The sequence below is a fragment of the Acanthamoeba castellanii genome (assembly GCF_000313135.1).
Source record: "Acanthamoeba castellanii str. Neff unplaced genomic scaffold scf7180000084762, whole genome shotgun sequence".
NCBI classification, from domain to species: Eukaryota; Discosea; order Longamoebia; family Acanthamoebidae; genus Acanthamoeba; species Acanthamoeba castellanii.
Window position 1 is genome coordinate 69448 of NW_004457518.1, and position 26119 is coordinate 95566.

General features: G+C 63.6%; 10 protein-coding genes across 10 annotated transcripts in view; 5 read left to right on the forward strand and 5 right to left on the reverse strand.

Annotated features, from left to right (window-relative positions):
• ACA1_232690 (Vacuolar proton pump d subunit, putative) overlaps positions 1–508 on the reverse strand; it is a gene marked incomplete at both ends in the record, with an annotated part of 1964 nt that extends 1456 nt beyond the window's left edge. Inside the window, 2 exons of the mRNA XM_004340938.1 lie at positions 100–271; positions 337–508. Coding sequence (XP_004340986.1) covers positions 100–271; positions 337–508 — 344 coding nt within the window. The remainder of the gene's footprint in view (positions 1–99; positions 272–336) is intronic.
• A 329-nt stretch (positions 509–837) lies between these two features.
• On the reverse strand, positions 838–2955 carry ACA1_232800 (peptidase dimerization domain containing protein; the record flags this gene model as incomplete). Its single annotated transcript, XM_004340939.1, has 9 exons — positions 838–969; positions 1068–1198; positions 1303–1441; positions 1561–1643; positions 1774–1849; positions 1968–2027; positions 2157–2213; positions 2396–2616; positions 2817–2955. The coding sequence occupies 9 exons, from the start codon at positions 2953–2955 to the stop codon at positions 838–840; spliced, it is 1038 nt and encodes a 345-aa protein (XP_004340987.1).
• Positions 2956–3053: 98 nt separating this feature from the next.
• Positions 3054–5999, forward strand: ACA1_232810 (CHY zinc finger protein; the record flags this gene model as incomplete). Its single annotated transcript, XM_004340940.1, has 13 exons — positions 3054–3166; positions 3282–3379; positions 3566–3632; positions 3772–3883; positions 3985–4328; positions 4445–4539; positions 4667–4776; positions 4928–5123; positions 5202–5316; positions 5445–5496; positions 5616–5648; positions 5735–5821; positions 5898–5999. The coding sequence occupies 13 exons, from the start codon at positions 3054–3056 to the stop codon at positions 5997–5999; spliced, it is 1524 nt and encodes a 507-aa protein (XP_004340988.1).
• A 162-nt stretch (positions 6000–6161) lies between these two features.
• On the reverse strand, positions 6162–13547 carry ACA1_232820 (uncharacterized protein; the record flags this gene model as incomplete). The annotated part of the gene is made up of 18 exons (XM_004340941.1): positions 6162–6248; positions 6360–6458; positions 6531–6695; positions 6830–6936; positions 7064–7220; positions 7342–7485; positions 7582–7779; positions 7922–8112; positions 8201–8703; positions 8855–9104; positions 9220–9591; positions 9707–9878; positions 10029–10150; positions 10274–10457; positions 10585–10727; positions 10851–13109; positions 13277–13379; positions 13518–13547. 18 exons carry the CDS (start codon positions 13545–13547, stop codon positions 6162–6164), a joined length of 5286 nt encoding a protein of 1761 aa, XP_004340989.1.
• A 606-nt stretch (positions 13548–14153) lies between these two features.
• ACA1_232830 (Surfeit locus protein 5) lies at positions 14154–14898 on the reverse strand (the record flags this gene model as incomplete). The annotated part of the gene is made up of 4 exons (XM_004340942.1): positions 14154–14225; positions 14313–14468; positions 14613–14675; positions 14770–14898. The coding sequence occupies 4 exons, from the start codon at positions 14896–14898 to the stop codon at positions 14154–14156; spliced, it is 420 nt and encodes a 139-aa protein (XP_004340990.1).
• A 139-nt stretch (positions 14899–15037) lies between these two features.
• ACA1_232840 (uncharacterized protein) lies at positions 15038–17119 on the reverse strand (the record flags this gene model as incomplete). The annotated part of the gene is made up of 6 exons (XM_004340943.1): positions 15038–15235; positions 15318–15551; positions 15677–15831; positions 15957–16152; positions 16253–16370; positions 16533–17119. The coding sequence occupies 6 exons, from the start codon at positions 17117–17119 to the stop codon at positions 15038–15040; spliced, it is 1488 nt and encodes a 495-aa protein (XP_004340991.1).
• Positions 17120–17215: 96 nt separating this feature from the next.
• Positions 17216–17640, forward strand: ACA1_232850 (uncharacterized protein; the record flags this gene model as incomplete). The annotated part of the gene is made up of 2 exons (XM_004340944.1): positions 17216–17308; positions 17452–17640. 2 exons carry the CDS (start codon positions 17216–17218, stop codon positions 17638–17640), a joined length of 282 nt encoding a protein of 93 aa, XP_004340992.1.
• A 2-nt stretch (positions 17641–17642) lies between these two features.
• On the forward strand, positions 17643–20123 carry ACA1_232860 (uncharacterized protein; the record flags this gene model as incomplete). The annotated part of the gene is made up of 8 exons (XM_004340945.1): positions 17643–17797; positions 17882–17913; positions 18069–18179; positions 18311–18417; positions 18512–18999; positions 19134–19205; positions 19324–19404; positions 19505–20123. 8 exons carry the CDS (start codon positions 17643–17645, stop codon positions 20121–20123), a joined length of 1665 nt encoding a protein of 554 aa, XP_004340993.1.
• Positions 20124–20382: 259 nt separating this feature from the next.
• ACA1_232870 (Zn-finger in Ran binding protein and others domain containing protein) lies at positions 20383–21536 on the forward strand (the record flags this gene model as incomplete). The annotated part of the gene is made up of 5 exons (XM_004340946.1): positions 20383–20437; positions 20504–20661; positions 20811–21084; positions 21188–21298; positions 21418–21536. 5 exons carry the CDS (start codon positions 20383–20385, stop codon positions 21534–21536), a joined length of 717 nt encoding a protein of 238 aa, XP_004340994.1.
• A 227-nt stretch (positions 21537–21763) lies between these two features.
• ACA1_232880 (Fucokinase) overlaps positions 21764–26119 on the forward strand; it is a gene marked incomplete at both ends in the record, with an annotated part of 5911 nt that continues 1555 nt past the window's right edge. The window contains 14 exons of the mRNA XM_004340947.1: positions 21764–22027; positions 22147–22201; positions 22452–22587; positions 22759–22924; positions 23101–23237; positions 23366–23469; positions 23565–23647; positions 23881–24054; positions 24238–24447; positions 24528–24969; positions 25193–25341; positions 25418–25496; positions 25626–25894; positions 26020–26068. Coding sequence (XP_004340995.1) covers positions 21764–22027; positions 22147–22201; positions 22452–22587; positions 22759–22924; positions 23101–23237; positions 23366–23469; positions 23565–23647; positions 23881–24054; positions 24238–24447; positions 24528–24969; positions 25193–25341; positions 25418–25496; positions 25626–25894; positions 26020–26068 — 2317 coding nt within the window. The remainder of the gene's footprint in view (positions 22028–22146; positions 22202–22451; positions 22588–22758; positions 22925–23100; positions 23238–23365; positions 23470–23564; positions 23648–23880; positions 24055–24237; positions 24448–24527; positions 24970–25192; positions 25342–25417; positions 25497–25625; positions 25895–26019; positions 26069–26119) is intronic.

Consider the following 26119-nt stretch of genomic DNA (forward strand, 5'->3'; position numbering starts at 1 on the left):
TCGATCATGTAGCCATAGCTGATGTGGAGATTATGAGTAAAATTGACATGGGGGAAAATGAGCGATTAAATGCGAAAAATGAGCGGCGGGGGGGGGCACCTGATGTAGTCGAGGAAAGTGCTGAGGGGCTCGAAACAGTTGGCCCGCACGTACTGGAACTCCTCGATGAGCTTCTGGGTGCACTTCTCGGCAATGGTGGTGGTGTGAATGGGGGAGGGCTCATTCTGGAGGAAATCACCGTAGTCCGTGGACGCCAAGTGCAGCTTCATGTCTGCGTATTTTGAAAGAATGAGCACGGCAAGGGGCGAGAGGATGGACCACGAAGGGCAGTCGTACCCTCGAGGCTCTCGCACTGGGTAAGATTGGCGTAGTCGGCGGGGGTGAGAATGCCGGAGCGATAGCCGCGAACGATGGCCTCAGGAAAGCCGTCATCGATGTTGAAGGTCATGATGGACCTCCTCATCGGGTTGACGTCATAATAGCCATACAATCCGCTTGTGTTCGCCATCTCTGCTTTCAAGGAGGAAGGATCGAATGGAAAAAAGATTCGGATCGCAAGAAGATGGCTAATCGCAAGCGCACAAGGCAGAAGAAGCTTCCCCACCCGAAAGGTGGTCCTCCTTTTCCGGCATGGAATGACGAGCACGCACCCTCAGTTTTTATTTTTAATTATAGTAAAAGGAAATGGAAACCAGCAGAGAGCGCAAAATGATACACTCGGGCCAAGGAGCGAGAGAAGTGTTGTCAAGGGACCAAGAGTCTCAAGGAGCAAGGGTGGTTGGGAGACCTGTCTTGTTGTCTCCAAGTGTTGTCGCAAGAAGCCAGAACATTGGGGTGCTAGCTGGGGCGAGAAGCTAGTGTGGAGATGATGTGCTTGTAGCTCTGCACGGCCTGCACCAAGTCGGCGATTGCGATCTTCTCGTCGGCCCCGTGGGCATCTCGGATGCTGCCGGCGCCCCACAGAATTGCCTGTGTGTGGTGCCCGTGGCGGCGGCGTCAGACCAGGCGGACGCGTGCATTCGGAGTGACACCAAACCACCATCCAAGAGAGGGGGCTGGTGACGTACCCGCCCACTGAAGCGGAAGTGGGGGATATCGGTGCCGAAACCGACGACGTCCGTGGGATAGCCCTCCACCACCTCCAGCTCGATGGCCTCCATGGAGGGCTCCACCTCGATCTTCACGCGTCCGGCCACCACTGCTCCACATCAGCAGCAGCACCACGAACACCATGGCCACCACGATCATCATCACCACCATCAATCACTGCGTCGTGCCTCAATGGGAGAAAGGGCACCGTACCCTGGGTGACTCGCTCGATGATCTGCTGCATGGGGTCCACGATGCGGAAGGAGAGACGCGCCGCCGCCGACTCGGGCACGATATTGGGGACGAGGCCGCCCTGGATGGTTCCGATGTTCATCGTCGCCTTGCCCAGCACCTGCGCTAATGGTCATGCCGACCACCGTATGGCAGCCATTGGGGATTAATAAGAAAAAGAATAATAATGAGCAACAATGAATAAATAACAAATAATAATGAGAGGGGGGGAGGGCGTACGGGGTGGTGGGGCCAGGTCTCGACATCGGCCCGCAGGTCCTGGAGGACGTCCAAGAGGGGCTCAATTGCCGACTTGCCCCGCTCTGCCGCACGCGTGGCCCGCCGTGGTGCCGTGGTGTCGTGTGTGTGGTGAGGAATGACCGAATGTGGGTAGAACAGGTAATAAAGTAATAGATACATAAATAGGAATAGACATATGTGAGCGTGGCATACCGGGGTAGGCCGAGTGGGCAGCTATCCCCTCCCCGCGGAGGGTGATGCCGAGGTAGCCCTTCTGTCCCTTCACCATCTTCGACTCCGTTGGCTCCCCCACGACCTATGGATGGATGGATAGGATGGATAGGATGGGTCACGGGTGAGTGCCCGGCGCGAGGCGGGCAATGGGGACCTGGGGATAGGCGCCCTACCAGGTAGCGCGGGTCGATCCCGAGTTCGTTGGCCTTCGTGATGCCCACGTGATCGGTTTCCTGATGACAGCGCCGCGCCACCGCCCGCGCAGGTTCGTGTGAGATCAACATGTAGAGATGATACACACCTTTCGCTTAAGGTGATAATAGATCTATATAAAATCCCAAGGTTGGGGGGAGGGGGCGTACCTCTCCCACAACATAGAGGAGGGCGATGTCGTCCTTGCCGGGGCTGTCCTCCTCCACCTGATGCGTCGTGGTGTGTGTGTATATATATATATATATAAATTTGTGTGTCGTGTGTGTGTGTGTGTGTGGTTTGACGTTCGCGACGTCAGATCATTTGCATGTCGTGCAGCATCGGGTGTGTGTCGTGTCGTGTCGTGTCGAGTTGCGTGAAGGTATTTAGGGAGAGAGGATTGGCGCACGAGCTGCTGGACGGCGAGGAGCTGTGCGGCGATGAGGCTCTTGGTGTCGCACGCGCCGCGTCCGCGCACGTGGGTGGCGTCGACGGACGACGCGAAGAACGGCGGCACCGTGTCCAGGTGGCTGTTGACCACCACCCGCGGGTTCTTCCCCGCGCCTCCCGCCGTGCGCCCGTACACGTTCCAGCGACCCGCCACCACCTCTTGCAGCTCCACCACCCACCCTGGTGTCACCACACACACACGACACACACGACGCACGCACGCACCACCACACACACGCACGCACCACCGCGCGCGCGCACACACACGCACACAGTATAAAGGGAAAAACAGTGAGCAGCATGGCAGGCTCGCGCCCTGTGCCCCAAGAACAACGGAACGCGCGTAGCTGGCCCAGGGGGGAAGGGGTGGTGGCACCCACCTCGCTTGAGAAGCCAGTCGCGTACGTAGTGGGCTACCTGGCCCTCGTTGCCCGTGACCGACTCAATGTCGATGAGGGTGCGAGCTAGCCCCACCACCTCCTCCTCCTCCACGGCAGGGCGCGGTACGACGCCCTCCATCTTGTTCGTTTCAAATTACAAAGATAAAAAAATAAAATAAACCAGACGCGAAAAAAGAGGAAAGGCGAAAGAAAGGAGGAAGGAAAACAAACAAGAACATGGCGGACGCCAAGGGCGCACCTGCAGGTGCGGGTGGCGGCGAGGTGGCCCTCGTCAAGGCCGAGCTGCGACAGCTGCGTGCCGACCACAACCGCAACTTCAAGATATTCAGGTAATACACCCCCCCCCCACGTGCGCACGCACGTGGCCAGCAGTCCTCAGCGGCGGGGCGCGTGCTCACGACGCACTCTTTGATCGATGTGTGTGTGTGTGTGTGGGGGGTGCAGTGCCAACTTTCCGGTCCGGTTCGCGTTCACCTTCACCCCCTCGGACCCTAATTTCCCCTACGACGTCGATGGCGTGCGCCTCCGCTTCACCCTCCCCGGTACACACCACCTGCTACGTAGCCCTACGTAGACCTGCGCCAGAGCCCCTGCTGCCGCTCATGTCCGCTGCGGCCGGTAGTACCAGGATGTGGCGCCGCGCTCCTGCTGCCTGCTGCCTGCTGCCTGCTGCCTGCTGATGACGATGCCAAATACTGACGGCGGCGGTGGCCCGGATGGGAGCGCAGAGGGGTACCCGCAGGTGGTGTGCCTGGTCGAGGTCGACGACCCCGCCCTGCCCGCGCCCCTCAACAAGTTCCGCCCGCCCTCCCCGCCCACCCGTCCGCTCCCCGCACCCACTCACTCCGGTGGTGGCTGGTGGCTGGTGGCTGGTGTATTGATTGATTGATTGAATGTTTGATTGATTGCTGGGTGGGTGGGGGTGGGCGTGCAGGAAGATAGCGGATGCGATGAACGAGCAGGCCCGCGTGCTACACCAGAAGGGCCGGCCCGTCGTACTCGCCCTCCTCCGCTGGCTCGACCAACGCGGCCTGCCCGTCCTCCTCGTACGCAGGCCTTCCTCCGCCCAGACCCTAGCGTGGTCACATCCCCCCCCCCTTAACTCGCGTGCACCGTGTGCGATGTGTGCGTGCGTGCGTGCATTCAGTCGGATGCCGAGTTCCTGGCGTCGACGTACCTTACGCAGACGCTGGAGGGTCTCTCGCAGCGGCGGTACGTCATCCACGACCCGGCCTCCTACGCCGCCAGCAGCAAGCAGCGGGAGGCGGCCACCCCCGCCCGCCCCGAGAAGGCCCACGCGCGGGAGCACGAGGGCGAAGAGGACGAAGAAGGTGAAGAGGAGGAGGACGACGACGACGATGAAGAGGAGCAGGGCAGAGGCAAGAGGGACGATCGTCCGGCCCCCGCCCCTGCCACTGCCGCCGCCGGCGGTGGCGGCAGCCAACCGCCCAAGGCCCCCAAGGCCATCGATCTGCAGTGCTCGGGACTCACGTGCGCCACAATCACTCCCCCCCCCGCTGCCTGCTGGGGAAGCTGACACCGACGCGGCGTGACACTGCACGACACACACCCGACGCGCACACCCGGCACGCACACCCGGCACGTAGCCTGGCCAACGTGGGCCTGGTGGAATGCATGACGCTGGGGCTCGTGGTGACGTGCTACCGCTGCTCCCGGCAAAGCGAGGTCACCCTCGTGCCTGGTACCGCTCCCATCAGCCCTTTCCCCGTTGTGACACACAGCGCGCGCGCGCGCGCAACGGCTCACCCACCGGTGGCGCGTTGTACTTGGGTCATTGCATTGTGTTGTATTGTGTGGCATGGTCGCAGGCCGCCCAAAGAACACGGAGTGCGGTGGTTGTCGCCTGCCGCACACGCTGGCGCTGCACGCTCTCCCCGTGCACGAGGGCTCCTCTCTCCTGGGCCAGCTCGAGGCCGACGTATTGACCCCCCCCCACTTTTCCTCCCCGCACGTGTCCGCTTGAATGCTGCCACGGCGAGGCGTGCGTGTCGCGTCGCGCGCAACATTTATAGAGAGAAGGAGTGGGGGGGGGGTCTACTGACGCACGCACGCGTGCTCGTCGCACACAGGGCTGCAATCCGCTGGACGCGCTGCCGTCCAACTTCGCCGGGTTTTGCTTCGAGTGCGGCGAGCGGAACGTGTTTTCGGCCCTCGCCTTTGACCGCGTGACGGAGCGCACGTGCACCAAGTGCCACAACCGCATGGCCCTCGCCATCCACCACCTCACCTTCCACAAGAAGAAACGGCCCCCGCCCCCCGGCCTCGGTAAGCCCACCCAACGCGCGCGCGCTCTCTCACTCACTCTGACACACACGCGTGCGTGTGTGCGTGTGCGCACTCAAGTGATCCCCGACAAGCCCAAGAAGAAGGCGGTCAAGATCCCGGGGCTGAAGGAGGGGGATCCGCTGCCCCAGCATGGCGCCTGCGCCCACTACTCCCACTCCTACCGGTGGCTGCGGTAAACCACCTCCTACCCCCCTCTCCCCCATATGACCAGCCCTCTCCTTTCTATGTATCCCTCTTATTCCGTCCTTCCTTCCTTCCTTCCTTCATTCACTTACGCTCTCCCCGATCGGCTGAGATCAGATTTCCGTGCTGTGGGCGGGCGTTTCCGTGCGACGACTGCCACAACGACGCCGTGCGCTTCCTCCTCCTCCTCCTCCTCCTCTTCCTCTCGTTCCCATTTCCGTCGAATGGTGGCGCCCTGGCTGATGTGCATTTGCATGATTGGGGGCTTTATTCTCTTGCTCGCGACAGTCGGATCACGAGGCCAAGTGGGCATCCAAAATGGTACCACCGCCACCGCCACCGCCACATTGGCAAGCCAGCTCATTCCTCCGCCCCTCCTTGTTCGCCCCCGCGTGCTCATGTGGCAGGTGTGCGGGTACTGCTCCGTCGAACAGCGCTGCGACGAGGTGTGTGCCAAGTGCGGGAAGAAGGTGGCGGGCAAGGGCAAGATTAAGGTACAAGCCCCCCCCCCCTCTCCCCCTCTTCCTTTTCTTTCTTGCAGCCGACCCGGCCTTCCACCGCGCGCGGCAGGATCCCACCAAGATGAGCCGGAAGGACGGGAAAAAGTTCGCCGGCACCTGCAAAACCAAGTCCCGGAAGAGCGAACGTGTCGGCCCCAAGAAGGGGGGCTAAACAGCGGCCTTGCTGAAGCTAAAGGCGAAGAGCGTATTGAAGGGGGGGGGAAGAAGTGCTTCTTTACATTGGGACATGACTGCACACGGTGGTGGTGGTGGTGGTGGTGGTGGTGGTGGTGGTGGTGGTGGTGGTGGTGGTGGTGGTGGTGGTGGTGTGGACTTAGACGCGAATGGAGGCGATTTCCACGGCGTTGCACACATTGACGACGTTGGACGCCAGGCCCTTGGCGCACTTCACCAGCTGGGCCTGCACACACAGATGGGAGAGCACGAACCACGCAAGTTTGTTTTGTCAGCCACCCCAGCAGCGCGGCGACCCAGGAAGACGTGAGCAGTGGAGGCAAAGGGGGACCGGTACCTTGACAGAGTTGTCGGTGGTGCCGCCCGCAGCCTTCACGGCGGTGATGATCTTGAGCTGCACGGAGATGTTGTTGATGGCGTGCGTGATCGACATCACCTGTACGCACATGTACGTACGGCCCACAACATAACGTGGGCGGGGGAGGTGTGTTAGATAGAATATTCGGACAAGGGCGAAAAGTCTCGAAGCCACGAAGAAGAAGAAGGAGAAGAAGAAGATATAGATCCGTGCCTGGTCGCGGAGGATGGGGTCCTTGCAGGCGTCGGCCACGGCCTTGGAGTTGGTCCCCACCTGGCCCACGAGGGCGTGGATGCGGCGAGAGATGACGATCACCTGCAGTGCGGCGCCACGCCGTGAGCACACGGATTGATCGGCCCAGTCCACGCACTCAACTCGAGAATGCGTGGACGTATGCACGCATGCAGGGATGGATGCAGGGATGGATGCGGGGGTGGATGGCAGCGAACCTCAGAGTTGGCGCCGCGGGCAGCGGCCTGCGACATGAGGGCCATCTCTTCGGCGATCTTGCGAGCGGCGAGGTAGATGCGGCCCTCGGCCGTGTCAGCGTTGATCTCTGTGTCGGGCGCCAACCAACCAACGCAAACGACAAAACAAGACAGCAATGGAACGCGTCAGACCCGATCTCTCGTGCAACGCGCAGTGCGTGATGGGCAATGACGAGAGATCTTGGGCGCGCGTACCCTTCATGTTGACGACCTTCTCGACGTGCCTGGCGGCCTGCATGATCTCGTCCTTGGGCTCCTCCTCCTCCTCCTTCTCCTCGGCGAGGCCGTCCTCGATCTTCTGGTTGACCTTGAAGACGTCGTTGAAGAGCTTGTTCATGAACTCGGCCGCGTCCTACGCGGTATTCGACACACACGACACACACCACACACCACACACACAACATAGGGTCCGATCAGCGACGAGTCGAGCGGGCAACAACTCACGTGGGTCACGAAGCGGGGGAGGTGTTTACCTTCTCGCCGCCCTTCTTCATGAGGAGGTCGCGGAAGGGTCCGCCCAGCTGGTTGAGCATGCTCTGCAGGTTGGCGGCGGCGTCCAGGAACTGCTTCTTCTTGCGCGGATCGGTCGTGCGGCCGGCCATCACCTTGCACAAGATCTGCACGTCGCCGGCCCACAATCAAATAATAACAACAACAAATGTTATTACGCGGCCAGCACCCTTAAGGGGAGCGATGGGGAGGGGAGACGGTACGGCCTGCTTCTTGAGGTCCTTCTCGAGCTCCTGGAGGAGGCGCTCGGCGGTCTCCTTGTCGCCGGCGTTGAGGGCGTTCATGATGGCCTGCATCTTGTCGGCGATGGCCTTCTGCCCGTTTCTGATGTCCCTCTCCAGGTCGGCATGGCTCTGCACCACCGCCTCGGCGTTGAGCGCCTTGGTGTCCTGCACCGTTTTCTGTGTATGGAGAACACGACACGACACGACACACGGCCACGAACGCCGGTCTCGTTGTGTGAGAGGCCCGCCAGGTACGCAGGCAACACACACACACACACCAAAGAGAGAGAGAGAGAGAGAGGAGAAGAGGGCACGGTACGTGGAACTTGTCCTGGGCGGCCTTGTCGTTGGGGTGGGCGAGGGCCTGGTGGGTGTCGGCGGTGAGGCGCGCCTTGGCGTCGGTGAACTTCTGGGCGAGGGCCTTGAGGGCCTGCTTCTGCTTGGGGTCCGTCGTCTGGTCCGCGAGGAGCGACATCAGCACGGCCTGCTTCTCCAGGTTGTCCACCGCATCTGTCACACCATTCGAAAGACACGTCAGCATCCGCGGTGGTGGCTGGTGCTAGGCGGAGTGTAATTATTTAAATAAATATATTAGTACCGTGGAGGGCGTCGGTGGCGTCCTGGCGGTTGCCGCGCCTGACGGCGGCCTGGAGGCGGTCGAGGGAGTCGTCGAGGGCGTAGTTGGTGTCGATGACGGCGTCGGCGAGCTTGGCGGGGTCGCCGAGGATGCCGTGGAAGAGCTTGACGTGGTGCTGCTTGAGCTTCTCGCCGGCGTCGGCCAGCTTCTTGAGCTCGGACGCGGAGGTGGGCGCCGCGGAGGCCACCTGGACCTGCTGGAGGAACTCCTTGAAGGAGCTGTCCACGTCGGCCAGCGCGCCCCGCACCTTGCCCTCGTCCAGCTTGGCGTCACCGCGCTGCCTGAGCTGGTCCACCAGGGCCTTCTCCTCGTCGATGCCGGCCTTGATGCCCTTCACCTGTTCGTTGCGCGCCGGCACGTTGTTGGTCTGCACCGAGTGGGGCACCGCGTTGACGTTGTGCGTGATCCGGTTGAACACCGTCAACAGCTCGAACTCCTCGTTGGCCTTGACCGCGTTCACGCTCCTGCACCAAAACAAGAAGACGAAGAAGACAAGAAGAAAAAGAAAGAAGACGAGGCCGTACGCGGAGTGGTCAGACCCAAGGTACCGCCACGGGGCGGAAAAAAATGAAATGAAATGAAAAGAAAAGAAAAGAAAAGAGAGGAGGAGCGCACTTGTCGACGGCGCCGTGGGCGGAGCGGATGTCGTTGAGGGCCTTGGGGTTGTCGGCCGGGTTGTTGATGGCGCTGCGCACGCTGAGGGGCAGGTCGTTGAGCACGCGATCGAGGTCGTGGAGGGCGGCGAGGAGGTCCTTCCGCTGGCGCGGGTCGGTCGTCCTGTTGGCCTGCGCCTTCACCAGGTTCTGCTGCTTGAGCAGCCCCTTCTGCGTGGCACCGAGCAGGGCCTTGGCCGCTTCCTTGTCGCCTGTGCGTGCAGCACGCACAGCAATACACGACACGACACGACACGCGCGCGTGAGATCGGGTCGTGTGCCTGCCCGCTCCCAATCGCACGAGGGGGGGGGCAACTAGCGTTGTACCCTTGTTGAGGGAGTCGGCGAGCTGATCGAGGTTGCGGTGGAGCTGGTTGGCGTTCTCGGCGATCAATTGCTTGGTGGGCTTGGTGGTCAGCTCCGCGATGCGGTTGTTGGCCGCCTCCATGTCTCGCACCATCTGGTCAAACTGCGCCTTGGCCCGCTGGTCGCCCGTCGCCGCCGCCTTGGCGACGAGGCCCAGCTGGGAGAGGAGTCCCTCGAGCGAGTTGATGGCGTCGAGGAGGTCCTTCTTGCGCTGCGGGTCGGTCTCCTTGTCCGCAAGCTGCCGCACCACCAGGGCCTCCTGCGCGATGGCGTCCTTGAGCGCCTTGAGCGAGGCGTCGGTCGCCGGCATATCCCGCTCCTCCACGGCCTTGCCTGCGCTCCGCCAACGCGCGCCACCACCACCAACCAATTAATATTACAAATAGTAATAAACAATATGTAATAACAATAATAATAAGAATAATAACAGGTAATAGGGGGTGCGCACCGAGGCGCTGCAGCTCCTGGCCCACGGTGGAGGTGGTGGTGAGGATCTGGTCGTCGGGGGAGGTGGTGGCCGAGAGGAGGGCGTTGTTGAGGCTCTTGGCGCTCTCCACCAGCTCCGCCAGCTGCTTCTTGGCAGCCTGGTCGTTCGGGTTGCCCGCCACCCGCGTCGACACCTGTGGATGATCGGGGGGGGGGAGAGTTGGGTAAGTACAGATCGAGCATCGTGCGAACAAAAAACCGCCCTAGGGCGCCTCTTGTGGGGTGGTGTCGAGGTGGTGGGGTAGAGGGGGGGGGCGTGGGAGGCGGGGCGGGGTGGTGCGCACGGTGAGGAGTTCGGGGACGAGGCGCTTGAGGGCGGCGCCCTCCTTCTCGACGAGGGCCTTCTGGTAGGGGTTGTCGCCCTGCGACTCCACGAACTGCTGCAGCAGGTCCACCTGCCTCGGGACTGGACACACGACACACAACACCCCCCGGCGTGTTAGTCCGCGGGTCGGGGATATAACCCATCGCGCATTGGTGGATGGTGGTGATGAGGGTGGTGGTGGGAGGTGTGGGAGGTGGGAGGTACCGGCGTTGGAGATGAGGCGGTTGTCAACAGCGGTGGCTTCGCGATCGCCCTGCCCCGCGTGCTGCTGGAGATCGGCGAGGGCGGAGCTGATGGCGGCGGCCTGCTCCACCAGCTGCTGCTCGGGCGGCATGGTCGACGCCGCGCTCAGAGCCTGCACCGCCGCGTTGATGTCGTTGATGGCGTTCTGTGCACGCGCAAGAATAAAAGGAAGGGGGTCGTCAGTAAGCGGCACGTTGCAAATACAGTAGAATAAATGAATAAAAAACAAACAACAATTAGTAGAAAAAGGAAAGGGGGGAGGTGGCGTGTACGCGGAGGGCCTCGAGGGACTTGGGGTCGTTGGGGCTGGCCAGGTAGCCCTTGGTGGCCTGCACCAGCTGCGGGGTGAGGGCCTTCACGTTGCCCATCTCCTCCTGGATCTTGCGCTTCTGGAGCGGATCCGTCGCCTTGTCCGCTGCATGTATGGCACCAAGCGGTCAGCGTTTGCACGTTTGTCTTACTGTTGTTGGTTGTTGTGGTGGTGGTGGTGGTGTGGTGTGTGGGTTCTTTTGTGTTGGGGGGGAGAGGGGGGGTTTACCGAGGACGGAGGCGAGCGCGAGCTGCTGGCCGACGTCGCTGACGGCGGTCTTGACGGCGGTGGCGGTGGCGGGGCTGTCGCCCTTCTGGGCGGCGGCGTGGAGCTGGTCGAGGTCGCGCTTGATGCGGTCGGCGAGCTGGGCCATGCGCTCGTCCTCGGAGGGGAAGATGCGGTCCATGTTGCGTCCGGCGGCCTCGAGCTCGCGGAGCACGCGCTCCAGGGCGGCGCGGGCGGCGGGGTCGTCGGGGTGTTCGAGGGCGTGGTTGGCGGCGGCGTCGAACTCGGGGCGCAGGCGCTCGAGGCGCTCGCGTACCTCGGCGAGCTGGCGGCGGCGGTGCGGGTCGGTCTCCTGCTCCTCTAGCTGGCGGAGGAGGTCGATCTCCTTGTCGAGCGCGCGGCGGATGGCGTCGGTGGCGCGGCGGGCGGCGGCGATGTCGCCGCGGGCCAGGGCGTCGGCGAGGAGGGCGAGGTTCTCGGCGACGTCGGCGTTGAGCTGGCGGAGGTGTTCGTCGGGGGTGGGCTTGGCGGCGTCCTGCAGGCGCTGCTCGACGCGGCCGAGCTCGGTGAGGAGGCGCTCGAGCTCGGCGAGGGCGGCCTTGTCGCCGGAGAGGGCGGCCTTGGAGACCGGGAGCAGCTGGCCCTCGAGGCGCTCGAGCTCGGCGATGGCGGCCTCGAGCTCCTTGCGGCGCACCGGGTCGGTGCAGGCGGCGGCGAGGGCGCGCGCGAGGGCGAGCTGGTCGGCGATCTTGGCCTTGGCGGCCTTGAGCCGGGCGGCCACCTCGGGCAGGTTGCCGGCGCGGATGGCCTCCTCGAGCTTGCGGAGCTCGTCGGCGAGCTCGCGGGCGCGCTTGGCCAGGAGCTCCTCGGGGCTGAGCGTGGCGGCGTCGATGAGGCGGTCCTTGGCCTCGCGCATGGCGCCGGTCTCCTTGTGGAGCGCGGCGGCGGCGAGGGCGTTGTTGGGCTCGGCGATGGCGGCCTTGGTGGCGCTGATGAGGCCCGGGGCGAGGGCGTTGATGTTGTCCACCTCGGCGCGCACGGCCGACGCGGTGCGCGGGTCCTCGGCGGCGTCGGCGATGGCGGTGGCGATCATGGTGGCGTTGCTGATGTCGTCGGCCACGTTCTTGGCGGCCTTGGCGGCCTTGGCCTTGTTCTTCTCGTCGACGCCGTCGTCGAGCTGGGTGAGGTGGAGGTCCATCTCGCGGCCGATGGTGATCAGGTTGTCCTTGGCCGACGACGACAGGGCGACGGCGGCCACGACGGCGGCTGAGGCGTCGATGGTCTGCTGCTCAAAGGTCTCGAGGCGGGCCTTGGCCGACGGGTCGGCGGCGCGGCGGAGGGTGTCCTTGGCGGCCGGGGTGAGCTCCGAGGGCATCTTCTCGACGCGGTCGCAGGCCTCGAGGATGTTGATCTTGTGCACGTCCTCGGCGCACGAGTCGGCGATCTCCGTGGCCAGCCGCACCTCGTTCATGATGGCCGCGTTGATCATGTGCAGCGCGTGCGCCGCCGCCTCGGGCGTGCGCGCGTTGGCCGCGGCGTCCAGGTTGCCCACCTCGCGCACGATGCGCTCGTGGCACGCGCGCAGCTCGAGCAGCGTCGGGCGCGCCGGCGGGTCGAGCCCAAAGTCCAGGTCGAGGCCCTCGAACATGGACTTGCACGAGAGGCGCGCCACCTCGATGATCTCGTCCATGGCCTCCTCGAACTCGCGCGAGATGCGCCGCTGCTCGGCGCGCGCCGTCGCGTCGGCCGGCCGCTTGACCACGTCGCCCATGGCCCGCACCAGGCTCTGGATGCTGTTCTTGGCGATCTCGTTGGCCGTGTCCAGGCGCCGCCGGAAGATCGGGTCCACGAGGATGGCGATGCGCTGGTTGACCAGCTTCACCGTGGCCACCACGTTGGCCGACAGCGTGCGCGCCACGTCCATGATCTGGTCCGCCGTCGTCACCCCGTAGGACCGCTGCACGTCGTCCTTGCACAGCGTGGCCGCCTTGACCAGCTTGATGACGTCGTACTTGTCCGCCAGGTGCAGCTCCGACACCGTGCCCTGCAGCACCTCCTTGGCCGACCGCAGCAGGCTCTTCTTGGCCTGCTGGCTCATCTGGTCCCGCGACAGCGTCGTCGCGTCGTTCACGATCTGCTGCGTCGCACCCCGGATCGTCGTCGCCGCCTCCAGCATCTTCTGCTGGATCTTGGGCTCCGACCCGTACCGCTGCGCCATCTGGCTCGCAATGTCCACCAGCGCATTCACCGCACCCTGCACCGCTGCGGTTGTTTTTATTTCATTACATGACACACACCACACAACACACACACACACCAGTGGTTCAGCTTCATGTCAACCATCGCCAAAGTTGTATCTCAACACGAGCCGGCTGCAGTCCCCGACGAGGAGGAGGAGGAGGAGTGAGAGAGAGAGAGAGAGAGGGTACCCTGGGCGCCAGGCACGATGTCGGGGAGAATGGAATTGTTCTCCTCGGCCTCGACCGAGAACATGACCAGCTGCGCCACCGCGTCAGCCACGGCTTCCAGCACCTGTCGCGATCACACGCCGAGAGCAAACCGAGTGAGCAAGCAACAATGGCAACCGTACTTCATTATTTTACATGATTAAAAAAGAAAAAAAGAAGAAAAAAGAAAAGGACTAGAGCAAGAGAGAAGGGAGGGGGTTACCTGGTCCATGCCTGTGTCCTGCTCCGCCATTGTTGCTCGTTATTGGTATATGTACGTGTGGATGGATATGTGTAGTTGGTGGCGTCGCTGGATTCTTTGATCGTTGTCGCTGACTGTCGCGCACTAAATCGAAAGAGATCGCGTGTCAGTTAGGCGAGGGAGGCCCGGTGGCAAAAGCTGGCAGAGCGCGAGGGAGACCGGTGTGGTGGGCGCACCTGCGTGTGTGGACAATCAATGCTTGGTGGTGGTGGTGGAATCTAGTGCTCGCGCCGCAGTTGATCTGTGGCTCCACTCGCTCAACTCCCACAACGTAATTTTTCTCGTTTTTCTTGGGTCACACGATTGTGGAGCAACCACTTGCATTCCCCGTGTTGTGTGGTGCCAAGAAGAAGGGGCATGACAGAGACAACGACAAACTCCCGGCCAAGACTCCTCAACCTGTGGTTCACAACACTCCTCCGCGGCGGTCGGGGGTCCTGTTGTCACGACGGCGGAGTGGTGGTATATCACGCGAACGTGGGATTGGCCCCCCAAGCAAGGCTACGATGTGCACACGCGCGCCAAGTGTTGCCGTTTCACCAAGCTCTGCGGAGGGTGGTGCGTGAATGAGCTGTGGGGGTCCACGGCGTGCTGTGGTCATCGGTCAACGTACTCTTCGCTGAGCTCGAGCAAAGCGTCCTGTACCTCCCGGTGCAACGTTTGCAGAACCTGGCAGCGGGGCCAATCCGACACCGGCACGCACGGATGCGACACACACACACTGAACGGTAAGTACGGCAGCCCGGAGCGGAGAACGCAGCCCGGCACGCGTGCCTTTTTGGTCTTGTCCTGGCGATCGCGGTATTGCTGGGCGCGTGTGGTGACCTCGGCATTGCGGGTCTCAAAGTCGTGGAGCAGCACCGCTTGCTTGAGCTCCGAGATCAACGTAAGCAGTGACTCTGCGGCAGTCACCTGGTGTGTGCGCACGCAACGCGGTGGGTCACCCCGGGCTCAGAATCAGCGCCTCTGATGGCCACCCTCTCGGTGGTGGTGGTGGTACGGGCTAGGAGAGACGGAGAAGACAAAGAGAGGCGCGGCAGCAGGCAGGATCCGTACCAGGTTGCTGGTTTGCACGTCGACTTGGAACTCCTCTCCAAGCACCTTCACCTTGTCACCGACCTGGTGCCGTCGAAATGGTTGGCCGTGTGCCAAGCAATGGCAGCAACACGCATCACACGTGGTGGCTGTGGTTGGGAAAGCGGGCGGTGTGCACCTTGGCAGATTTGAGGATGTTGGCGTAGTGCTCGTTGAGCTTGGCCACGGCTGAGTCGAGGCGCTTGTTGTAGGCGTCCAGGGCATGCTGCTGCCCCACCTGCCGCGTTGTCGCTGCCCCTCCCCGCATGCGGCGGGCCTCTTGGTGACGCTCCCGGAGGAGATTTCGCGTCGCCTCCACCACCCTCCATCTTGCGTTTCGCACAGAAAAGAAAATAAACCACAAAGAGAGAAAGGAAATGGCTTTTTCTTCCGTTGCCCACGCGACATCACAGGAAGTGGAAGGACTCGATGATGGGAAGGGCAAGCTCGATCTCGGTGTCAAAGTCGCCGAGGAGCGAAGAGAAGGAGATGACGTAGGCGTTGTTGTCGAGGACTGTGAACGTTTGCTGGAAGCCGAACTCCCTGTCGGAGATGGTGCCCTTGTAGCGCAGCTCGCGAGCGTCCTTGCCGCCCATCTTGACTTTCTGTGTGCGAGCGTGGCAGAGGAGGGGATGAGGCGGTGAAACAACAACAAAAGCGAGGCGAGCGCGAAGGTGCACTTCGCACCTTCTCGTGCACGAAGCTGAGCGAGTCGACGGCCATGGCGAGCTGCTCGCGCACAATGCTGGCGAATTCGTCGAGCGAGCTAACGTTGATGGGCGCAGTGTTGAGGTCCGTGATCACGAGGTTGACGTTCGAACGAGGCGCGCCTTCGTCGGTCATGCCGTGCTCAAAGGACACCGTGGTCATCATCATGCCCTCCCTCGGCAGCCACTCGTCTTCGGGGAACTCGAACGAGACCTGCAAAGGCGCAAAGACCACACGCGCGTTATAGCCTCTCTGCGCCGACCCCCGAGGCAATGCGCATGCGTGCGTGCGTTGGGTAGGTAGAGGGGGAGTGGGAGTGGTGGGGGTGCCTTGTGGACGAGGTGCTCCAGGGCCAGGATCTTGGCCTTGGGCGTGTACCCGGGCGACAAGATGGTGAAGGAGCTCAGGATGCGCGCGAAGATGGGGTACGGACGGGTGTCGTTCTTGGGCGTGTTGGTGGAAAAGGCAATGTTGTAGGCCTTGCCGTCCTTGACTGGTCGCGGTGGAGGTGGTGGAGGAGGTGGTGCAGACGACCAGAGGGAGAGAGAGAGAGATAAGTGAAGGGTCGCGCGGCATCGATCAATTTGACCTCCAACGTGAGGAGGAGAGAAGGGGTACCGGTGAAGACGTGAAGGTTGGTGGTGCCAGCAGAGGGCGAGGCGTAGCGGGCTTGGATGGCCGGCTGGCCGCCCATCTTGGTGTCCTTGAGCTGGATGTTCTCCTCTCCGCCCGCCAGATCGCCCAGCCGCATGAGCGCGATGTCCTTGTACTCCTCCACGCCCCACGACTCGTTGGGCAGCGTCGAAATCGTCACCTGCGTGCGTGCGTGCGTGCGTGCGTGCGTGCGCATAACCGGTCTTTTGCGTGAGCAAGAAGGGTGGTGGAGATTTTGAGAGGGAGGGGGGCACGTGTACGTCAGCGGTCAGGGTGTAGGTCTGGGTGTCGAGGACGGCGAGGGCGTCCTCGTACTTGGCCTGCACCACGGGGCCGCCCTCGCGCTCGGGCTCCTTCACCGTCCACGTGCGCGGGAACCTGGACAGGTGCCACCCCACGCACCACCGCCCCACGCCCCACGCACCACGCCCCACCGCCCAAAGAAGAACGTAAACAAATAATAGTAATAATAATTACAAAAGAAAAGAAGAAAAAAGAATGGTTAAAAAAAAACAACAACAACAGCCAGGGAGCACGGACCGGAGGCGGAAGGCGTGGGTGGGGTTCTCGTAGTGCTTGAGGCAGAGGAGCTCGATGGGCTTCTCCTTGGGCTCGGCCTTGACGAACTTGGTGGAGGCGATCACCTTCTCGACGTGCTCGCGGTGCAGGTCGTGCGTGTCGGCGGGCGCCGAGTAGGTGAGGATGTAGGCCTGGTCCTTGGCCACCGTCCAGGCCTGGAAGACCTTGACGGTGAAGGGACCCATGTCCGCCACGAATTGCATGCGCTTGCCCGCCTGCGCGAACATGTCGCCGTCCCACACCTTGAACTCCGTGTCGGCCATCATCTGCTTCATCTGGCCCAGCGATTCGGCCGAGTAGTCCTCGAGGGTGATACCGGGCGGCACCTCCTGCACCAGCAGATTGAGCGACGTGCGGCCCGTGGCGTCGTCAGGGCAGAGGAAGGACACGATCGTGCCCATGTAGCCCTCGCTCTTCTTCCATTCTTCCGGATACACGAGCGACACACCGTGCTCGCTGTTCACGTACGGGCTGTAGCCCTCGGCGTCGGCGGCCAGCCCCTCCTGCGCGATCTCTTTGCCCGCTCCGCTCTTGCCGTCCTTTTCCATCCTTTGATCTGCGCGCGAATCAGCCGAACTGTCTGCTTTTGTTGTTTTTATATTCTTTTATTTCCAGTAAAAACCAACACCCACGGTCTAGGCGGGATGGCGTCCCTGCTGCGCAAGAAATGGATCCTGAAGTCTATGCTGGACCCCTCCACCCTTCCTTCCCAAAAGCCGTTTGCTCAGATCACCAAAGTACGTTACACCCCCCCCCAATCCGGGAAAATCAGCTTCCTCGCAAAGCAGGCGGCTGCAGGCCAAGCGGGCAAAGGGGGTCTCAGGTGGTGTGTCATGGCGCTTTTGTCCTCTGCGCGCTTCTCTCCTCTCTGCGGCCTTAGGTGCACAAGTACGTGAGCGAAAGCGTGGCGGCCGAGTGCACACTGTCGGACAGCTTCCATTGCATCGATGCGCTCCTCACGCCCGGCGCCATCCAGGAGTTCCTCGCGTACCTCTCCTCCATCAGCCAGCCCGCCTGCCCGCCGGCACTTGCTTGTTCGTGGGTGGTGGTGCACCACCACGTCAACTAACAATGGATGGACGTCGCGGCAGAGCCAATGAGGGCTACTCGGTGCCGCGGCTCTTGGGGCACCTGGTGAAGCTGCGCGCGTGCGAGCTCACGCTGGACGAAGGCGGGGCCTCGTGCTGCCTCGTGGTGCACGGCTTTGCCACCATCAACTCTGATCAGTGCTTCCCCTTTGGCGATCCCATCCCCGTGCTGGACGACCCCGCCGTGAAGGCCCTGCTCCGCCAGCGGCGTGAGGCGCACAGGTGCCCGCCACGTCCGAGCCACGCCCCAGAAGGTATGTATACGACGCTTTATATCTGTAAACACACAACATATCTCTTCGTGCACGAGGTTAGACAACTGGTTTTTGTCCGCTCGTTTTGGTGGAGCGAGTGCATGACGTCTTCTGTGCACGCGGTCTCTTCTCTCTCTCTCTACCCCGATCTACAGAGAGCACGCAGGACATGTTGATCCACATGGCCGAGGCCTCTTGTCCGGAGCTGGACGAGCGAGAGTGCGTGATCTCTGCGTCCCAGGAGGCCATCTTCGAGCAGCTGCTTGGTGCATTGCCCCCCCCCACACAACCCCTACCACTCTCCTTTCCGATGTGTGTTGGGGGGGGGATGGGCCTCTCCTGACTCTACTCCGACTGACGCGTTCATGCACGAGCTCGTGCGCGGCGACCACAAAAGGAGAAAGTGAGGTGCCTTGGCCCGCCGCGAGCATGGAGTCACAGGCTCACGTAGAGGATGACCTGCTCTCCTTCCCCCCGAGCCAGCGAGGCCCGCCCCTCTCCGAAGTATACACCTATTGCACCCGCGCGTGCACGTGTGTGAGTGGTTTGTTGTCGGCCGCTGATCGGTCGTGCCCTACCGTGCCTCTGACGCCAGCAGGAGGCATCAGAGTCACAGGACTTTTACGCGAGCCAGCCGCCACTCGAGTGGAAGCTCCTGTTCGACGACGACGATGACGACGACAACAACGCGGAGAGCGAAGAGGATTCCACAAACCACAGCTACGGCTCTGGCTGCGCCCACGCTGCAGACAACGATCAGGGGCTAGATTTCGAGGTAAAGCCGGCCGCGGGGGAAGAGGCCGGCGCCAGGCAGCGACACGAACCTCGGAAGGCAAATGAACACAGCAGCAGTCCTGGGACGGAGACAGCTACCTGTCTCCGTGAGCACCGGCCCGACCACCTGCTCCCGGGCCACATTGCGCGTGACCCCTCTCCAGCCGTAGAGGAGGCGGACGAAGCGAGGAGTGGAGGCGATGTAGCGGTCGCTGTCGCTGCCACGACGATGGACATGTTCCCTCCGATGGACCCGCTCGAGGGCTGGTGGGCGGCCTCGCCCACACCGCGCCCCACGCCCTCGCCCAAGACGTACCCCCCCCTACCCCACCACCGATCCTAATTATGATGTCGAACGGCGGACCGCCAACTCCTGCTTAAGCCTGTCTCTCGCAACGCCCCGTGGCACACCCCGTGCGGCATCTACATCATACCGCACACCACAGCCTCTCGCCTCCACTGTACTACCGCACTCAGGCGTTCGCCTACAGTGATTCCCTGGCGGCCGCCACTCCGCGGTACGTCCGCCGTCCCTGCCTGTCCATCCCCCCTCCCTCCTCTACATGGCGCGTGCGCGTGGTGTCTTGGCTCGGCCACCAACCAACCAATCCACCCACCCACCGTCTGCCGAAGTAGGTCGCCGGCGTGGCCGACCGCTTCGTCCACCCACTCCGGGCCGCCCTCGCCCTTTTCGCTGTTCCCCTCCTCTTCGCAGACGTGCGTTCCCGGCCCCCTGCCCTCTGGCACCGGAGTACTCGCGTTCTCATACTCGGGGAGACCTCTTCTTCTTGGCTTGCCTGCGTGGCGTGGCGTGCAGTCCCGACCTCCTCCTGGGTGCGCAGCTCCTGCACGAGGAGGACCTCCTGCCTCGTTCTCCGCCCTACAGCCCCATCCCGCTGGACACGCCGCGCCGGCCGGAGGGAGCCCGCGCGCCCGACGATGCGCACGGCGTGTCGCGCCCGAGCACGACCCCCGACGCCGTGCACGAGGAGACCCGGCACGCACCAAAGAAGCGGAGGCTCACGACGACACAAGCAACACCGCCAACCCCGCCGCCGCCAGCAGCAGCGACAACAACGACGACAACAACGAGCACTCTCGCGGAGGACCATAGGGACGAGGCGGCGGTCGTGGAGCTGCGAAGGCGACACCGAGAAGGCATCACGGAGACCACGACGACCATCACAATCACGGCGGTCGACTCAGCCTCGGCCGAACCGCCGCCGCGGCCGCCCCCCCACACCGCAACCCTCAGTGCAGAGTCTGGCCAGAGGACGCCCGCGCCGACCACGACCGCCACCGCGTCGCCGTCACACCAGCAGATCTTGCGACCAAAGCACCGGCCACCGAAGCAGGCAGCTGCCACGAGTCGCTATTCGCCGCCCTCCAGGGACGCCATCTGGGAGTTGGTGGACACCTACTTCTCCTCCACGTGACCCCCTGCGTGGGAAGCAAGAAGAGAGAAAAAAGAGAGAAAAAAGAAAATAGCACGACAAAGCGCGGACAACCGAGGGCAGCATCGTCACAGCACACACAGCACAAATGATCAGGTCAGGAGATTGGTTGTGCCCTCAGTGCCATGACTTGAACTTTGCGTCGAGGCAGATGTGCCGCCGGTGTAACACTGTTCGCCCCGTCCTCGCCTCCCCCTATGGCCCCCCCTCGCATCAACCCTACTACCCGTCCATGGGGGACATGCAAGCGGCGGCCATGCAGCAGCAGCAGCAGCACCTTAACGCGGCGGCGGGCGGTACTCATACTGGCCTTGGTGGGGGCGGCGGTGGCGGCGCTGGTTCGGGCATGCCGGGGGGTGAAGGAGGTGGCGGGGTAAACGACCAAGCGCTCGCCCTCCAGGCCATGCAGCAAATACAAGCGTTCAAGGCCATGCAGGAGCAACTCCAGGCTGCCGCCATGCAGCACGCCCTCGCCCTCCAGCAGCAAGCCGCCCTCACGCAGATGATGGGCCGAGCCGGCGTACGTCCTCCCCCCCCTCTCGCGCAACCCACTCGCCCCACATGGCTTCTCTTCTCCTCTGCGCCTGGCGTGGCCCTACTCACACACTTTTCTTTGTTTGTTGTTTCCTTTTTTTTGTCGTGTGTTTGGCTGGGGTGCTGCTCGAGTAGAACCTCAAGCCCGGCGACTGGTTCTGCCCGTCGTGCACGGAGCTCAACTTTGCGTCGCGGCAGTCGTGCCGTAAGTGCACGGCGCCACGTCCGGCCTTCTCGGACCCCACGATCGGGACCAAGCCCGGGGACTGGTTTTGCCCCACGTGCCAGGACCTCAACTTTGCCGCCCGCACGGCCTGCCGCCGGTGCAACACCCCGCACCCCGCCGGCCTGGACCCCTCGCTCCGCATGATGTACGCCCAGGCCCAGATCCCCTCCAACGCCAAGCCCGGTACCCCTCCCCGCCCACCCGCCCACCCACCACCTTCTGTTCGTGGTTGGTTGGTTGTCGCCTTGGCGCCTCACTGGTGAGGCGTTTCGCCGGTGCATTGCAGGCGATTGGCACTGCCCCAGCTGCGCCCATCTCAACTTTGCATCGCGCAACTCGTGTCGCCAGTGCAACTCGCCGCGCAGCGCATCGACCACCGTGCTCGGGGTCAAGCCAGGTGCGCACCGTCTCCCCCCCCCTCCCCAGATCTCGCAGATCTCTCCACCGCGAGATCACACACACGGCCCATGGTGAGCCGAATCGTGGACTTACCTACTTGCTCCCCCAATGCGGCAGGCGATTGGTTCTGCCCCAAGTGCAACGACCTGAACTTCGCGTCGCGCACTCATTGCCGCAAGTGCTCTGCCGCGCGGGAGGGACCACCACAGCAACCTCAGCAGCAGCCGCAGCCTTGAGCCACCTTCCCTACCTTTCTCGCCACAACCCCATCACCATCGTCACCACCCCGCGCCTACCGTAAATAAATAAATAACAAATAAATCAAATATTGAAAAACGTTTCGAAAACTTGCAAGAAGGGGCGAGAGGAGAAGCCAAGCTGACAGGCCCCTCCCCGAGCGCGCCACCCAAAGCGCACCACGACCACACATAACAGCAGCAGCCCCAGCAGCAGCAAGGCAGGCATGGCCAGCACAACAGACGGAAGAGGAGGGAGCGCACGTTCGGACAGGCCTGGCTGGAGGGCGGTGGCGGTGACGGGAGCGCAGGCTGACGTGGCTGAGGCAGTGGCGGCCCTGCGCCTGCGCCAGGAGCGGGGTGTGGGGACACACGAGTCGGGCCTCACCAGCGGCACCACCTTCGTGGCCGCCCCCGACTTTGCCCCGTCCACCACGGCGCCCCTGGGCTCCGGTGCCGCCACCCTCAACGCCCTCCTCGTCCTTGCCGAGGTAAACAAGCCTTCCCCCCCCCAAGACATACGCATGTGTGGGTGGCGGTAGTGGTGGCGGCTGTGGTGTGAGTGCGCCAGGGTGCTCACCGCTACGGTTGGGTGGCGCCACGCGTACAGCACCTTTCGGCGCAGGAGGGGTACAGCTTCGTCGAGAGCCAGGTGGTGCAGCGCGGTGCGGCCAACCCCCCCCCCGCGCAAAGACTGATGGGCGTCGCTGTAACCGACCGTGTGTGTGGTTGTGTGATTATGTGCGGTTGTGTGCGGTTGTGTGTCGTGTGTGTATGTGTCGTGTCGTGTGTGTGGGTGTGTGGGTGGGTGGGTGGGTGTGTGTGTGTCGTGTGTGTCGTGTCGTGTGTGTGTCGCAACAGGGCTGATTGCGATCGTTCACTTGGGAGGTCGCGATCGGCCGCGCGTCCCCCCAGCGGACCCCGTGCCCAAAGCACTCGCCCTGCTGCCTCTCGCCCCCGTGGCAGGCCGCCAGGAGCAGTCGGAGCCGCAACAGGAGGGAGACGAGGTGGTGGCCGCCATCGACCTCCTGCTCGCGGGCCTCGTGCGCCTGTGCCATGGCACACTCCCCACCACCTCCTCATCCACATCTCTCCCGTCATGGATCCCCCCAGCCCATTACTCATGGTCATCGTGGCCGCGGGCTGTGTGTGTCGTGTGTGTGTCGTGTGTGTCGTGTGTGATTTGTGTTGCAGGTCTGGAATCGGGTGTGGTGGTGGGCAGCACGGAAGCGCTGCTGGTGGTGCCTGACGAGGGCGAGGGCCAACTGGGCGGGGTGTCGCCCGACTGCGCCACCCTGCTGGCGGTGGAGGCTCCCGCCCACCTCGCGCCCCAGCACGGCGTGTGCCTCCTGCGACCTCTCCCCGCCGCCTCCGCCCGCTACCACGAGGTTCCCTCTCCTGTCCCTTCCCTTCCCTTCCCCCGCCCATACCCATCGCTGCGTTCATCGTGCCCCTCCCGGCCCGGCCTGCTCACATGCGGCGGTGATGTGGTGGCGGCGGTGGCGGCGATGTGGTGGTGGTGGTGGGGGGGGGGGCACGGTGACCGTCTCTCATCGTTCAACAGGTGGAGACGATCCTCTACCAGCAGAGCCTGACCACCCTCCGCGAGAGAGGCGCGCTCGTGGGCGACGCCCTGGCCACCGCCTACGTCTACACCGGGGTCGTCGTGCTGGGGTCTAGCCTCGCCGGGGAGATTCTGCGGTGCGTGCCTACCTCCCCTCCCAACCTCCCTACTCTTTTCGCCCGACAGGTGCGCTCTCTATTCTTCGTTCCGCTGATCCATTTGCGTTGCGTTGCGTTGCGTTGCGTGGTACCTTCGGCGCATGCAGACTCAATGCGGTGCCGCCCTTGGACAGCTGCACCTACCTGGCCGTGGACAACGGCGCGACCCCGGTAGCCTTCGACCTCTACTCCGACCTGCTCCTCGTGCTCGGTACCGAACCACCCACCGCCCTCCCCCCTCCACCTGCACCCGTTTGTATGACGGCGTGCGTGCGTGCGTGCGGGCGTTGGGGATCTGCTTCGTAGCGGCGGGGAGCGAGAAGCAAGCCTACCTGAACCAGCCCATTCGCGTGGCCTCCCCTTCCTCCCGCGTACGGCACCTACGCGAGGTACCCCCCCCCAATAGCCAGATACCCCAGATTTTACCATTCTCTACTGTCCCAGGGATCCAGTTGTCCATTCCTTCCGCCGGCTGACCACCCGCCCACCTCTTTATGGGGCGTGTCACACGTGGACATGGTGCGTGCGTGCGTGCGTTCGTGCGTGTGTGTGGGTGTGTGGGTGTGGGTGTTGTGCGTGCGTGCGTGCGTGCGTGCGTGCGTGCGTGCGGCTCCGCATGCAGGCGGCTTGGCAGTACCTGCGCGCCAACCAGGCGGCGCGTCTGAGGGCCTGCGTGGCGGCGCCCGGGGCGCAGTACCTCTACCTGCGGACCACGGCCCACCTCTTCGAGCTCCTGCAGCGTCCGCCACCGGCTCTGCGCGTGGCCCACCACGCTCGCTCCTTCCTCGCCCCCACAGTACCCCGCTCTCCCTCTTCTCTCCCACCACACACACGACACGCACGACACGCACGACACACACACACACACACACAACGGCATTCCATCAGCAGCATCATGGAGGGGAGGGTTCCTTTTCCGTTCTATGGCAGCCGCTGCTCAACATCCCCCCCCTCCCCTCTCTCTCTCTCTCTCCGCCAGGTGGAGCGAGCGGAGGGCAGCAGCGTGGTGCTGAACAGCATCGGGAAGGGCGAGGGGAGCATCGGAGCCGGGAGTCTTCTCGCCCACTCGGTGCTCACGGGCCATTGGCGCATCGGCGACGAGTCCCTCGTCTCGGGCATCCGCGGCGGTGCCCTCCACGTGGGACCCGGCGTCTACGTGCACGAGCTCGAGCTCGAGCTCGACCGCCACGTACGCACCACCCCCATCAACCAACCACAGCCATAGCCAACCAACCAACCTGCTCGCGCGCGAGCTCTTCGCCTTCCCAGGAGCGGGCTGTCGTCGTCGCGGCGAGAGCTGACAAAGATGGGGCACCGGGAGCCGGGCGGCTTCGCTGCACTGTGGCGATGGGCGTGACCGATGACGTCGACAGCGACAGCTGGTTCGGCCGCCCGATCGCGCAGTTCTTGGAGGCCGCCGGCTGGGATGCCCGCGATGTGTGGGAGTCAGACCAGGAGGAGGGCGGCGCCGAGGGCGCGGGGCACTGCCGGCTGTGGGAGTGCCGCCTGTTTCCGCTCTACTCCGGCGACGGCGACGGCGAGGCCGATGCGCATGCCGTGCGACGCGCGGCGGTGGAGGCCTACTCCGACCCGGCTTGTCCCGCCCATCGCCCCTCCCTCGACCGCCTGCGCGCCCTCCCACGCGTCTCCCTAGCCCACCTCCTCGCCACTGCCCTCCCCCACCCCGAACTCCTCTGGCGCGACAACCTCGGTACGCCCCCGCCCCCGCCCCGATTGACTCCCGGAAACATCCGGTGTGTGGTGGACATATCGAGTGTCGCCCGCCACACCACACACACACCACCACCACCACCCACCACAAAAAACAATATCCAAAAATTCTAGGGTAGGGGACGGGAGGTGTGGTTGTTGTGGTGTGTGGTGGTGGGTGGTGGGCAACTGATGGTGCGTGTGGGGCTGGGGGTGGGGTGCAGGGTTCAGCGTGGCGCGGGAGAAGATGCAGCAGGTGCTGCTGGCGAGGAGCGATGAGTGTCTGCTGCCCCTCTTCGAGCCCTTTGTGCGGGCCAAGCGCCCCGACCTCCTCCTCAGTGCCCTCGATAGCGCGGGCATCCAGGCGGCTCGCGTACGCACCAGCCACCCACCAGCCACTCGCTTCACCATCTGCATGATCGATGAACATATTGTGTGGTTGGGTGCAGGCGGGCGATGCGCTGGTGGTGATGCGCTCCTTGGCGGCGATCGCGGATGCGCTGGCGGCCTTCGCTGGTCCTCGAGCAGGTATTCTCACAATACACACGCGCACGCGCACACACGCACGCACGCACGCACACACACGACGACGACACACGCACGAGAGCAGTCGATGAGATTGGTGGTGGGGTATGCTTCTTTCTGTATCGCGTGTAGGGTTGCGTTCGGGGCCGGCGCGCAACAGCCGATGGCAGGCCGCATTCGACCTGCTGGCCGGGCAGCGCTTCGAGGAGGCGATCCGGGAGCTGGCGCAGCAGCGGGCCGCCTGGATGGCGTGGGAGACGCCGGAGCTGCTGATGCGCGCCGTGCGACACTACGAGCGGGCGGCGCAGGTGATGGTCTCCCTGTCCGTGCTCACCGCCCAGCGCCACGTCGCGGCAGCCCCGCCTCCTCCTCCCTCGGCCCGCGCGCCCCTCGGCTCCTGGGTTCGCCTATACCCCCCCCCTCTTCCTCCTCACCTCCCACCTCCCGTCCCCTCGCAGTCCAGTGCATCCCCCCCCCAATATTATATTATCATCTTTCTTGCCTCACCCACCCGCCCGCCCGCCAGGTGGTGGTGGATCTGCCGGCCCGCATGGACTTTGCCGGCGGATGGACCGGTGCGCTCCTCCTCTATTCCTCCTCCTCCCAGGGCGTGCGATGGCGTGCGT